Source organism: Chelonoidis abingdonii, chromosome 1, assembly GCF_003597395.2.
Source record: "Chelonoidis abingdonii isolate Lonesome George chromosome 1, CheloAbing_2.0, whole genome shotgun sequence".
Taxonomy (NCBI): Eukaryota; Metazoa; Chordata; order Testudines; family Testudinidae; genus Chelonoidis; species Chelonoidis abingdonii.
The window spans coordinates 167,310,221-167,325,252 of NC_133769.1; the positions used below are offsets into that span (position 1 = coordinate 167,310,221).

At 41.2% G+C, this 15,032-nt stretch overlaps 1 protein-coding gene across 1 annotated transcript in view; it reads right to left on the reverse strand.

The window, feature by feature from the left end:
* Positions 1–9,846: 9,846 nt before the first annotated feature.
* SENP7 (SUMO specific peptidase 7) overlaps positions 9,847–15,032 on the reverse strand; it is a 44,433-nt gene continuing 39,247 nt past the window's right edge. Inside the window, exons 8-9 of the mRNA XM_075072473.1 lie at positions 10,939–11,057; positions 9,847–9,872 (exon numbers count right to left, since the gene is read on the reverse strand). Of these exons, the coding sequence (XP_074928574.1) occupies positions 9,847–9,872; positions 10,939–11,057 (145 nt within the window). The remainder of the gene's footprint in view (positions 9,873–10,938; positions 11,058–15,032) is intronic.

Consider the following 15,032-nt stretch of genomic DNA (forward strand, 5'->3'; position numbering starts at 1 on the left):
AATTGTAATTCCTATCAAATCACAGATTTTTGGTAAGAAAAAAAAGCCTGTCTGCAATTGACATTGGGGTTTAATTAAACCCCATTAGACAGGATGTTATGCTGACCTGGTAGACCTGGGGAAGAACATGCACTTCCATGTAAGCAATCAAGTTACATACATTCATGCACACACAAACATATGTGTATGTATCTGTCGCTCTCATTGGCTTGGAAGGGGCAGAGAAGACTGTGAAGAAACTCCTATAATGCAGACTGACCTCTGTTGCTCTGCACAACCCCTACTGGCTAATTTAAGAGTGGCATTTACAGGCTTCTAAGAGTTCCACCCAGTCTTCAGCTAAAAGATGTTAATGTACAGCTGCAGGGATACTAGGGAGGCAGGAGAGTAAAACACTAAAAAAGACACTGAATAAAATAAGCTTAGATTTAATGCAAGACTATGGTTCTGATTTAAATGATCACAAAATCAAGGAGATTCAAAATTAAAGTTGACATTGTATCCTTTACTCACTCCAATATGATTTCTCTCTCTCTCTCACACACACACACACACACACACACTTACTTTCAACAAGATTACTGGCCTAGTAAATGGGTCAAAGCTGTAGATGTGATTTATCTTGATTTCAGTAAGGTTTCCGACACTGTCCCACATGACATTCTCAGACACAAACTAGCAAAATGTGGTCTAGATGAAAATACTATAAGGTGGGTGCATAACTGGCTGAAAAACCATACTTAAAGAGTAGTTATCAGTGGTTCGGTGTCAAACTGGGAGGATTTATTTAGTGGACCCTCCCAGGGTTCTGTTCTGCATCTGGCACTATTCGATATTTTCATTAATGATTTAGCTAATGGAGTGGAGAGTGTCCTTATAATATCTGTGGATAATACCAACCTGGGAGGCATTGCAAGCTCTTTGGAGGAAAGGATTCGTATTCAAAACGACCTTGACAAATTGGAGAATCGGTGTGAAATTAACAAGATGAAAATAAATAAAGACAAGTGCAAAATACTACAGTTAGGAAGGAAAAATCAAATGAGGAATAACTGGAGAGGCATTAGTACTGTTGAAAAGGATCTGGGTACAGGGAATCACAAACTTAGTATGAGCCAACAATGTGATGTAGTTGAGAAAAAGGCTAATATAATTCTGAGGTGTATTAACAGAAATGTCAATGCTAAGACACAGGAAGTGACTGTCTAGCTCTACACAGCACTCGTTAGGACATAGCTGAAGTACTGTGACCAAGGCTGGGCACCACACTTCAGGAAAGATGTGGATAAACTAGATAGATAGAGTCCAGAGGAAAGCTACAAAAAATAAGAGCTTTAGAAAACCTGACCTATGAGAAAAGGTTTAAAAACTGAGCATGCTTAATCTTGTGAAAAGAAGACTGATGGAGGACCTGATAATAATCTTCAACTATGTTAATGGCTGTAATAAAAAGGAAGGTGATCAATTGTTCTCCCAATCCTCTGAAGGTAGGACAAGAAGCAATCGGCGTAATCTGCATTAATTGAGATTTAGGTAAAATAAAAATATTAAGAAGCTAAGATATTAAGGTAAAGATGTTAGGAAAATCTTTGAAACTATAAGGACAGTTAAATGTTGGAAGAGGCTTCCAAAGGCACTGAGAAATACCCATCATTGGAGGTTTTTATTAATAGGTTAGACAAACACCTCTCAGGGATGGTCGAGATATATTTGGTCTTGCCTCTGCGCAGGGGGCTAGAGTAGGTGACCTGTCGAGGTCCCTTCCAGTCTTACTTGATATGATTTTATATTTATATAGAACCTTTTACCAAAGGATCTCAAAGCAATTTTCAGGCATTAATGAATTAAGCCACAACACATCTTCTTAAGGTAGGTAAATATTTCTCTAGTTTTAAAGATGAGAAACAAGCAGAGTAACGTGCCCCATGTCACACAATGAGTCAATTCCAGAACAAAGAACAGAACTCAGAAATTCTGTCTCCTCGTTGCTGTTCCTTAACTACAAGACCATCCATTCCAATAGTACACATCATGCACTGTTCTGAGATTTGTGCAATGCTTTAGTGATAGTGTGATCTCTGATCCATACATTCTACTCCAAGTATTTACATTGGCAAGTCATGCCCGCCTCTTCTAAGTTTCTAAAAAAATCAATAAATATAACTATTGCCTACACAGATACATTACATACTTGGTTCAGCTGAAACAAATGACTGATTGTCCTTGCAGATTCTGTTGCGCAACTTGCTCAGATACTCTGACATGTCCATCTTTGGTTTACCAGCAGTGCCAACTAGTGGGGAAATCCTCACATCCTCACTGGTGGCAGAATACTGCTTCTGCAATGAACTCCTGGGAAGAGCCTCTGAGCAGTGTTCCTTTGCACAACTGAGAGCTGGTTCCAAATGGTCTTGGATGGATGTTTCTTTACATGCTGCCTCTACAACCAGGGAAATATTTTCCTGAATCAGGTCAGATCTGTGGCCCTGGGTTGAAATTATCCTTCGTTCTTTCTAGAAAACAAAAATCCAAGATTTATGCTTTTCTGGGGTGCAAAATATACACTTATTTCCTGACTTTGCTGAGATGACTGAGCTCTGTGACAACTGACTTACACAGCTAGCAAGGTAAGAGAGACGTTGCTTAACATTTCAGATGGAGCTAAGTTTAGGACTCAGACTGGGGTTAATAATTCTTCCCCCCATCTTATGACAATGCACAACATTTACCTGACACATAATAAGCAGAGAACAACCTTTCTGACCATGATTATTTTCAAAATGAACAAGAAACCAGTGTCTAATCTTTTGGCAGCTGCCCCAGGAGCTGCCACAGATAAGCAATGAGCACTTCTAACTCCCATCAAAAACAGAGTTGAGGGTACTGAACAGGTCTCAGATGCAGCCAATTGGGAGTTCAGGGCCTGATCCAAAGCCCACTGAAGTCAATGGGAGTCTATTCATTGACTGCAAGGGGCTTTGGATTAAGTGTTTACAGAGCACCTATCATTGGAGCATTCAGGTGCCTGAACACAGGTGACATATATTGGACTCTGCTCTTACTTTTTGCAAGTTCAGTTTCTCAAACTTGAGTTCCCTTTACCCCTTTTTTTCCTTGTTTAACAACAGATTAGAATAAACTATTTATCGTCTCCAGGACTCTAATAACCGACTTGCAGTTCATAATTTAAAAATATGTGAAGGTTACGGTTTATTCTCTTCTAACAGTGAAGGAAGCTATGCTACTGATTTTATGCTATAATTAGCTTAGTGCTTTGAAATAAATTTTCTCCTTTGAATCGTTCATTTGCAGTGTAATACTAATTAACGGTTCCAAAGCACACTTTAAGCCATGGTTTAGCATATTAGATTACAATAAAAAGGGTTAAAACTGAATAAGTTAAAAAAAAAGGTAATTTTGGAAATGAAAAAAACAGTGAAAGAGGAAAATTAGTACACCAATACATTCTGCTACTTAAGCACCAATGCTGGAAACACTTACACAAGTAACTCTACATACCTGAGTAGTCACACAAGTTCAAACTGGACAATAAGGAGGCGATATTTAAAGTACATCAGAAACAGAAAAAATCCTAAGAGTACAGGCCCATTATGAGACAAAAATGGGGGAACTAATAATAATGCAGAAAAGGCAAAAGTGTTCAATAAATATTTCTGCTCTGTATTTGGGGAAAAACATATGATGTAATCATATCAAAACACTCTTTCCATTCCACTAATATCTAGTTAAATATCAGCTACTAAAAGTTAGACATTTTTTAAATCAGTAGTCAGATAACTTGCATCTAAGAGTTAAAAGAGCTCGCTGCAGAGCTCACCGAACCATTAATGTTGATTTTCAATTAGTCTTGAACATGGGGGCAGTGCTAGTGGACTGGAAAAAAACTAAGGTTGTGTCAATGTTTAAAAACAGTAAACGGGATGACTCAGGTAATTACAGGCCTGCCACTCTGACATTGATTTCAGGCAAGATTATGGAGTGGCTGATACAGGACTCGATTAATAAAGAATTCAAGGTAATATAATTAATACCGATCACCATGGGTTTATGGAAAACAGATCCTGTCAAACTAACTTGGTAGCTTTTTTGATGAGATTACAAGTTTGACTGATAAAGACAGTAATACTGATTATAATATACTAGACTTCTGTAAGGCATTTGACTTGGTAACACATGACACTGATTAAAAAACTAGAACGATATAAAATCAACATGGCACTATGAAGGGGTGCTCATCCCACACCAGCCCTGAAGGGGTTAAGGTGGCCCCAAAAGGGCTAATTAACCTACACAGCTGCATCTCTTGGGAGGCCCAGAGATGTATACAGAGTAATTATTGATGAAGCCCAGCTGGGGGAGAAGCTGGGAAAGGATTATAAAGACAGGAAGTTAGTAGTAGCAGGAGGGCTGCCGGGGGAGAGACTGTAGTCACTCTCTTGGAGCAGAGAGCTAAGAAGGACGAAACCCAAGGTGGAGAATAAATAGAGCTCTGTGGGGATACAAAAATATATATCCACAGATGCAGATATCCGAGGATATAAACCAGTATCCACGGAGCTGCAGGAATTGCATGGTGAAAGCAGCAGCATGTCAGGTCGCCTCTCCCAGGAAATAGCACCCCACGCTGGCAGCTCCTTTGGCATGGCTGTTCTGCCCCCAGCCCTGCCCACAGGGTGAGAGAACCAGGCTTACTGGCAGCTGTCCTTGGTGCTGCTAGTGCGCGCAAGCAGCTCGCACGCCTCCAGACAGGAGACGCAGAACGTTGTGTGGAAGGGACTCCTGTCCGGAAGTCTATGAGCCGCTTGCACACACTAACTGTTCGTGAGCCTGGTGCCCGCCCTAGTGGGTGGGGTTGAGGGTGGTACACCCATGCTGGATTAGCTGCCGGTGTGGGTGGCTGACTCCTGGGAGCAGCGGCCTGACATGCTGTTGCTTTTGCCACTGTGGTTCCCAGTAGAGCCCTGCAGCTCCACGGATACCAATTTATATCCACGGATAAAAATTTTGTATCCGCGCAGGGCTCTAAGTCCTGGGATCCTAGCCCTGGAAGCAGAGTCAATCCCAGAGAAGTTGTGGGGAAAAGACAGCCTGAGAAGCCCCGGTAGGAAGAAGCCCAGTGAAAACAACAGCAAGGACAGGGACTGTATAGATCTTGGCTGCTGTTCACAGGATTCCAGGGCTGGAACACAGTGTAAACAGAGGGCCTGGGTTCCTCTACCAGCAACAGGAAAGTGGCAGAGGACTGTTGGAGGTACCATCCAGATAGCTGGTCTGGTGAAACTTTAATACCGTGGAAAGGGGCATTATACAGTGACTAGTTGGAGGGGTGGGTCATGAAGAGAGAGCTCTGTGAATTACGGGAAGAGGAATGACTACATCAACAGAGTCAAGTGTCAGAGGGGTAGCCATGTTAGTCTGGATCTGTAAAAAGCGACAAAGAGTCCTGTGGCACCTTATAGACTAAGAGATGTGTTGGAGCATAAGCTTTCATGGGTGAATACCCACTTCATCAGATGCATGTGGTGGAAATTTCCAGAGGTAGGTATAAATATGCAGACAAGAATCAGTCTAGAGATAACGAGGTTAGTTCAATCAGGGAGGATGAGGCCCTCTTCTAGCAGCTGAGGTGTGAACACCAAGGGAGGAGAAACTGCTTTTGTAGTTGGCTAGCCATTCACAGTCTTGTTTATCCTGAGCTGCTGGTGTCAAATTTGCAGGATGAACTGCGTATCAGCAGTTTTCTTTGGAGTCTGGTCCTGAAGTTTTTTTTTGCCATTAGAATGGTACTTTTACATCTCTTGATTGTCTGTCCACGGGAGGTGGAGTGTTCTCCTATAGGTTTTATGTAATTGCCACTTCCATATCTTGCTTGTGTCCATTTCATCCTTTTCATAGCGGATTTGTCTATTTGGTGATGTACATAGACAGGAGGGGCATTGTTGGCAGTATGTATGGTGATATTAATTGTCGTGGCACGTGCAGGGTGATTTGAAGCGTTGTTGTTGGCTGAGTGGTTAGGTTCTTGATGGTATTGCTGATGTAAATATGTGGCGAGTTTCGGCTCGAGGTTTTGTTGCATGGATTCGTTCCTTGACGCCTAATCGCTAGCGCGGCCGATTCTGTTAGGTACTAGTTGCTGCAGGTGTTGTTGCTGGTAAAACTGCTTAAGGTTGGCATTTGCCTGTGGGTGAGGACTGGTCTGCCTTCCAAGGCCTGTGAAAGCAAGGGATCATTGTCCAGGATGGGTTGTAGATCACTGATGATGCGTTGGAGAGGTTTTAGATGAGGACTGTAGGTGATGGCCAGTGGAGTTCTGTTGGTTTCTTTCCTGGGCTTGTCTTGCCAACTCTGCCCATATATTTACACCAGCGACACCATCACAGGACATAACCAGATCAACCACATAATCACCAGTGCTAGAAGAGGGCCTCATCCTCCCTGATTGAACTAACCTCGTTATCTCTAGACTGATCCTTGCCTGCATATTTATACTTGCCTCTGGAAATTTCCATCACATGCGTCTGATGAAGTGAGTATTCACTCACGAAAGCTTATGCTCCAATACTTCTGTTAGTCTATAACAGAGGTCGGCAACCTTTCAGAAGTGGTGTGCCGAGTCTTCATTTATTCACTCTAATTTAAGGTTTCCTGTGCCAGTAATACATTTTAATGTTTTAGAAGGTCTCTTTCTATAAATCTATGATATATAACATGTAAATTACATACATAATTGTATGTAAAGTAAATAAGGTTTTTAAATTGTTTAAGAAGCTTCACTTAAAATTAAATTAAAATGCAGAGCTCCCTGGACCGGTGGCCAGAACCTGGGCACTGTGAGTGCCACTGAAAATCAGCTCGCATGCCGCCTTTGGCACCCATGCCATAGGTTGCCTGCCCCTGGTCATAAGGTGCCACAGGACTCTTTGTTGCTTTTTACACCAATGGAGTGACCATCAGCAGGGGGTGCCTAATGGGAAGAAAATGTTATACCACACCTGGTCACAAGGAGGCGCTCTTACAGTGAGTGAACCCCATTACAGGCACACATTAGATGGACAAAAAACTGGCTAACTGATAGGTCTCAAAATGAGACTATAAACAAGAAATAATCATTCAATACATGTATTTCTAATGTGGTGCCATAGGGATTAGTTCTTGGCCCTACTCTACAATATCATCCTCAGTCAGGTGAAAGAAAACAAAAAGTCATCACTGGTAAAGATTGCAGACAACACAAAAATTGGGGGAGTGGCAAATAATGAACAGGACAGTTCACTGACAGAGCGATCTGAATTGCTTGGTAAGCTGGGTGCAAGCAAACAATATGCATTTTAATAAGTCTAAGTGTCAATTTATACATGGTGGGAACAAAGAATGTAGGCCATACATATAGGATGAGTGACTATCTTGGAAAGTAGTGAGTAAGATTTGGGTGTGGTGGATAATCAACTGAACATGAGCTCCCTGCAGTCTGATGATGTGGCAAAAAAGGCTAATGAAATCCTTGTATGCATAAATAGGGGAATCTCAAGTAGGAGCACAGACATTATTTTACGTCTGTATCTGGCACTGGTGCGACCTTTGCTGGAATACTGTATCCAGTATTCTGGTGTTCATAATTCAAGATGGATATTGATAAATTGGAGAGAATTCAGAGAAGAGCAACCAGAATGATGAAAAGACTGGAAAACATGCCTTAAAGTGACAGAAGGATCTCAATCTTTTTAGCTAAACAACAAGAAGGTTAAAGGGGGCTCGATCACAGTTTATAAATATCTACATGGGGAACAAATATTTGATAATGGGATCATCAATCTAGCAGCTAAAGGTATAACACAATCCAATTGCTGAATGTTGCTATTAAACAAGTTTAGACTGGAACCAAGGCATACATTTTTAACAGCGAGAAATTAATCATTGAACCCATTTAACATGGGTCATGGTGGATTCTCCATCATTGGCACTGTTTAAATCAAAAGTGGATTTTTTTTAAAAAAAGATACATTCTAGGAATTATTTTGGGGCAGTTCTATGGTTTGTGTTATATATAAGATCAGACTAGATGATCAGAATTGTCCCTTCCGGCCCTGGAATCTAAAAATCACTCACATATGTAGAGTTACTCATGTAAATGTTGCAGGGTCAAAGTCTTAGTGTGTTGTTATAAGGGAATGGAAGGAGAGCTATCAAGATTCGATACATCACTACTTAGCCAACAGGTGGTACATAATGTCTTTTAAAGACAATTTACTAGCTGCTGCTATAATCTTTGGATTAAGTTGCTGCTATTAAAGTGAGAAAATACTGTAACAACAAAATTGTTACTTACATATGACGATGGTACTTTTCCAGGGGAACTTGCATTACATGGATCAGGAAAATGGCCACAAAATCTTCTTTTCCTCTTCTCAGAATTCAGACAACTTGCTTCCCTCAAACCAAAAGAGGTACAGTTCAAGGTTTTGCTTTCTTTATCTTGTTGATCGCTTTCCTTGTTTTCTATACCAAAGATTTTAATAAAACAACAAAAAAGAAAAGTGACTTAATAGGGCACAATACGGTAACATTGCTTTTAAAATTGATAGTAGTCATCCTTAAACATCTTCACTGTTTCCAAACTGTGGTCATAGCGACAAAGATTTAAAACGTGCATCGATTACCATCTTTGCATCCACACAAAATTTCTCTCTCTCTCTCTTTCTTGCATGTGTTTACTAGATAATTTCCCGCCAGCGGAAATGGTGATAGACAATGAAAAATTATTTTAAATTCAAAACCAATCTGAACAAATCTCCAGTCTACAGGAGCGAGAAAAGGATGTCACTGAACTCATAGCTCGCCTCAGAGTAGGAATGTTATCCTCAGTACCTAAGCCAATTTTAGCCTTGGTAATTAACATTCGGCCTCCCTAAGTCCCTCCCGCAGTTTCAGATGGATACAGTATTCTGCCCCTCTTGTAAATATTGCTCAGAAATGTTAAAAAACTGGTGTAACCCATAAACCTCCTGGGTGCGGTGCTCTGTCCCCTCTAGTGGCACCCAGACCACTTACAGATTAATGAGTCTGCTACAGCCTTAGCTAAGGTCCATGTGACTTTTAGCTCATGCAGTACAGACTCATGCCTTTAGCTTCAGAGGTTCAAATTTCCATCCCACCTGACAACAACTGGGGTTCCTCAGTGCCACACTTGTACATTACACCACTCACTTGTCTGTCTTGTAGTAGTGAACAAAATCATTGTGTAGCATTTGTACAACAGTTAAGTTCATGTAACATTTTAATATCCTTTGAGACAAAAGGCTTTGTATAAAGATGCGATATTATTGTTAGGGCTGTCAATCGCAGTTAATGCATGCGATTAACACAAAACTAATTAACTAGATTAAAAAATAGTTGCGATTAATTGCAATTTTAATCACGCTGTTAAACAATAGAATACCAATTTACATTATAAATATTTTTGATGTTTTTCTACATTTTCAAACATTGATTTCAGTTACAAAGTTACAGAATATAAAGTGTACAGTGCTCACTTTATATTATTTTTTATTACAAATATTTGCACTGTAAAAAAGATAAAAGAAATAATCTTTTTCAATTCACCTTATACAAGTCCACTTAGTTCTACTTCTTGTTCAGCCAATCACTAAGACAAACAAGTTTATTTACATTTACAAGAGATAATGCGGCTGGCTTCTTATTTACAGTGTTACCTGAAAGTGAGTACAGGCATTCACATGGCACTGTTGTAATGAGCATTTCAAGATATTTACATGCCAGATATGCTAAACATTCATATGAGCTTCATGTGTCAACCTGCAGGGTCTAAAGCAGGGGTGGCCAACCTGAGTCTGAGAAGGAGCCAGAATTTACCAATGTACATTGCCAAAGAGCCACAGTAATATATGAGCAGCCCCCCATCAGCTCCCCCCTGCTACCAGCACCTCCTGCCCACCGGCAGCCCCGCCAATCAGCGCCTCTCCCACCTCTCCCCGCACATCTTGATCAGCTGTTTCGTAGCATGCAGGAGGCTCAGAGGGAGAAGAGTGAGGCATAGCAGGCTCAGGGGAGAGGGTGGGAAGGGGTGGAGTGGGGGAAGGGCCTGTGGCAGAGCCAGGGGTTGAGCAGTGAGCACCCGCCGGCACATTGGAAAGTTGGCAGCTGTAGCTCCAGCCCCAGAGTTGGTGCCAATACAAGGAGCTGCATATTAACTTCTGAAGAGCCGCATGTGGATGCAGAGCCACAGGCTGGCCACTCCTGGTCTAAAGTTTTACAATCTTTTGTTTCTGAATGCAGGTATGTAACAAAAAATTCTATATTTGTAAATTGCACTTTCACAATAAAGAGATTGCACTTCAGTCCTTGTATGAGGTGAACTGAAAAATATAATCTCATTTTTTACAGTGCAAATATTTGTAATAAAAATAATATTAAGTCAGCACTGTACACTTTATATTCTGTTGTAACTGAAATCAATATATCTGAAAATGTAGAAACACATCCAAAATATTTATAATAAACTTAAATTGATATTCTATTAACAGTGCAATTAAAACTGCAATTAATCATGACTTTTTAAAATCTCATGATTAATTGCAATTATTTTTTTAATAGTTTGATAGCCCTAATTATAATAACTGAAGGTACAGCCTGAGGCTTCTCTCTCAATTTCCTTCTCTTTGTAGGTTTAAGTTATTGTCTTAACATTATTTAAAATTTAGCTTTGGATATTTGATAGCATATGGATATTTTACCCCACACACTTTTGACAAATTGCACATACTGTTCACAAAGCATAAACTTTATATTACCTTCTTTTTCTTACACTCTGCTTGTAAATCTAAGGCAAATACCCAGTTATTCAACCGTAATATCCAAATATTTAAATGCAAAACTGAACTGATTTTCATCACCAACCTTTCTTCTGCTGGGCATATCTTCTTACAGTAAACAGAGCATTATTGCTTTCTGCTTCTTTAGAAGGTTCAGACAATTTCAGAAGACTATCATCTGTCTTCTTCTGGCGCCATTCATTCCTGTAAAAACAGCAACTATGAATTCTCCTTAATTCTGCAATAGTACTGACTAACCCTCTTTATGGATATCAGGGTAGGATCAGACTACAGAATCCAGAATCCTGCTTTTCTAGTAAGTGCTGTGACGCACAGCAAAATACAATGCAGACATTCAGTTTCCTCCATGGAAATACACTACTAGACGTATTGACATTATCAGTGTTGATCACTAGTGAAAAGGAGGCTTCTAAGAAGGTGCACAACATGAGAATCTGATTCACTGGTAAAGGTTATTTAACTATTGTTCTGCCAGTGCTGCCTATGAAGCACTGTTGAGACAATGATCAGAAGCACTGACTGCAAAGAGAAAAGCCATGGTTAATTAAATATCTCTTTCCCTTTGTGATTAACATCAGGTATACGGGCAATATAGCACATTTCAAATTATTTGAGACTTTAAATGGGCACAAAATTCCAAAGTATGAGTTGTTCCCAAGAGAAAAGGTTTTAAACAGAGTGTTCCAGCTAAAAGGGTCTTGAAAAGGATGTGCTTAGCACAGAGGGGCTGAAGGAAGATAAGGAAGATTACTGAAAACTGATAAAAGGAAAACTACGGGTCTTAGTCTGTGCCTATTTCTCAAGCTGTTGGTTTTATTTTAAAAATGAAAGCAACAATAGCAGAACCAAGGCATTTACTCCCCTCTACAACTCTTTTTTTCTGTACAAAATGTACCAATAAATTTATGTCCCATTTCCGTTTTGAGGGTCTGATCTTGTGAGCTGCTGAAAGCCCTCAACTCCTATTGAAGTTAATGGGAGCTGACAAAGCTTAGTTCTGTACCAAAAAACAGGAGACACCACCTAGCAGGATTGGGACCTGTCAGATATGGGTGCTTAAATGCATTTCCGACACCAGCAAAAAGGATGGTCATTTTGGACAATAAGCCATATTAATTTATTTTATATTTTCCATGTCAGTTGTCTGCTTCAACTTGAATTTTTTGGGAAAATTTCAGACAAAATAGTTCAGCCATTTCAGGGAATGAAGTGAGGGGAAAATATGTTCATTCGCCTATGTTAAAAAATTCTAGAGACCTAGTCTTTAAAAAGCACTCCCTTGATTTAGAGCAGTGGCTTGAAATTTGGCACAAGAGTTGCCTTTGAGTCAAGTAATTGCCTTTTTCTGTCCTTGTAAAAATCCACCCAAATCTGGCCAAGTTAGAAGACCATGAAAAATTATAGTTTGCACATGCTCAGTAGACACTTCTTAGATTCTAGCAGCTAAATTCCTTAAATTCCCTCTGCACCAGTCCAGGGCTGAGCAGGACTGTCTCTGCAACTGCAGCTCTGGTTTGCTGCAGGCTGTACCAGGTCAGGGTCCAGGTACCTGAACTGAGAACAAGGAAACTATTTCTCTGACTACATCTACACTGCACACCACTGGCGGCAGCATGTAGGGAATGTGTAGCTACATGCCACGCTGCATTCACTGCAGTGTGTAGCTACAAGTATCAGTGAAAAGCTCTGGCAAGGGGGAAGCAACGGGAAAGAGAGCTACCAGTGCGGAGCTGCCAGTTACTTTTCCTGCTGCCTCCTAGCTACTGGAGTTTTTTTCTGTGGCAAGAAGTGGCTCAAATAGCAAGGAGCTGCTGGAGCCTTTCCTCACTGCCTCCCCTCTGCCAGAGCCTTTCCCCACATTGGGGAAAGGCTCTGGCAGTAGGACATTACACTGGTAAAAACAGCATTGTAATTGGAGGAGGCATTGTTTGGGTGCACAGAGAGCTGTGTAGGGTAAATACCCACCGGATTTAGGCATGTCTTTACTTTAATCACCTAAGCAGTGCTCTATTGTCAACACTTCTATTTATACCTGGACCAAGGGGCAAACAGCGTATGTACTCTACATGCTGCTGTAAGAAGTGAGCAATGTAGACGTACCCTCCCTGCTCTCAATGACCTTCCTCCTGGAAGACAGCATTGAGGAGGAAGCTCCAATTTGAATACAGATAGATGTGGACACGGTAGGCGTAGGGCATATTGGACGAGGAGCTGAGGGGTAGGGGAGAATTGAGATTTCCTCAAGAGGCTGGGACAAGAAGTCAGAGGATACACAACTGGATGAGAGCCCATAGAGGGTGACTGGGCCTAGGAGCCAACAGGAACAGGAAACATCGGGGTCGCAGGGGTCATGACTAGAGGAAGGGGAAGAGAAACATGGGATGAGGAACCATGAAGTGGAGAGAACTGGGATGGGGAAACCAGAGAAGCAAGACATATTTCCTGGGCAAGGAGACTGGATCTGGCAAGGTGAGGAAAATGGGTCTGGGTCAAGGAGCCAGGGTGAGGAACAGACAGGACTGGAACAGGGGGCAAAAGAGGTCACTTGTGTGGAATGGGTAGAAGAATCTGTGCCCTCTGAAGAACACTGGCTCTAGAATGGAACCCAAGATTCCTGAACTTCCCGTCCTCAGCTGTTAGCAAATATCTGAGATACCCACAGGCAAAGTGTATATCTCATCCCCTCTAGTGTTGTGCCACAAAGAGGATAATAATTTACTATTGCTATCAGTTACTCCATCAGCTCAAGTGGCAGAAGTCTGCATGGTGGATCTAAAGGTTCTACCCCTGCTGATGAACCATACAGGTATCAATATGATGCCACAATAGAACTTCTGTCTTTTCAGTTGGATTTTTAAAAAGCCTATGAAATTACACCCAGGTGCTACGTTAAAGGATATTGATGTTACAATGTCAAACACTCAAAAGTTAGGGCCAATCTACACTAGAAGCGCTACAGTGGCACAGCTGAACCGATGCAACTGCACCACTGTGGCATGTCTGATGAAGACGCTTTATGCTGACAGGAGAGAGCTCTCCCATCAGCATAATAAAACCACCTGCCTGAGAGGCAGTAGCTATGTCGGTGGGAGAAGCTCTCACACCAACATAGCATTGTCCAGACAGGCACTTAGGTAGGCGTAGCGCATGTTGCTCAGGCAGGTGGCTTATTCACACCCAGGTTAATACCAGAGTTAAGGCTCCCTGTGCACATGCATTATTTAATTCACTCCCTTGTGCACATGCATTAATTCACTCCCTTGTGCACATGCATTATACTATCCTTTCATTACATGATCACAATGTTTTTTCCATAGGACCTCTGCCTCCTTTAGTGCACAGGATGGACCTGCTCTGGCAATGAATCAGGGCTGTGTAATGAGGAACACTGTTGTCTGGAGGATCATTGCTTCATTTTCTCTAGATGCTGGAAGGTGTGGAGTGAATGATGCAGTGCACTGCCAGAAAAGAGAGGAGGGTCTCACAGTTAAGGCAGTTGAATGCTGCCCTAGGGAATCGGATTCTATCCTTGGCTCTGACACAGAGTTCCTATGCGATTCTAGTCAAATCACTTAAACCAAAGCTTTTACAGATGGTCATAAGTTGCATATTCCTCATTTCCTGGGTGCCTGACCAGAGATCTTGGGGTCTGATTTGCAGAATTGCTGAGCACTCATAGCTGCAACTGAAGTCAATGGGAGCTGCGCTTTGAACATATAAATTAATCTATAATGGCAAGTACTCTAAAAACATCTGATCCTAGTTGTCTCAAACTGGGCACATAGAGTTAGTAGATACTTTTGACCTTAATCACTCCATCTCTCTTCTCCATATCTGTAAAATGGGGATACCACTCCCTTATCTCACAGCTGTGTTGTGAAGATAATGTTTGTGAAGTACTTCCATACTATATCAATGACTCCCATAAAAAATCCCATGGAGAAAATAATTCTGTCTTCAGAGCAGAATTGGAATAGCATGCAGTAAGTAAGACATGCGACAGCTACATACTGAACTATCAGGATAAAACAAAATATTGAATAGCTGATCATTGAATAAGTACTGTACACCGAATGAAGCAGGGGGCCTGTTGAAAAAATAGTATAACATCATAAAATTGAAGACTACCATAATGCATACACATAAAAGGGCCAAATT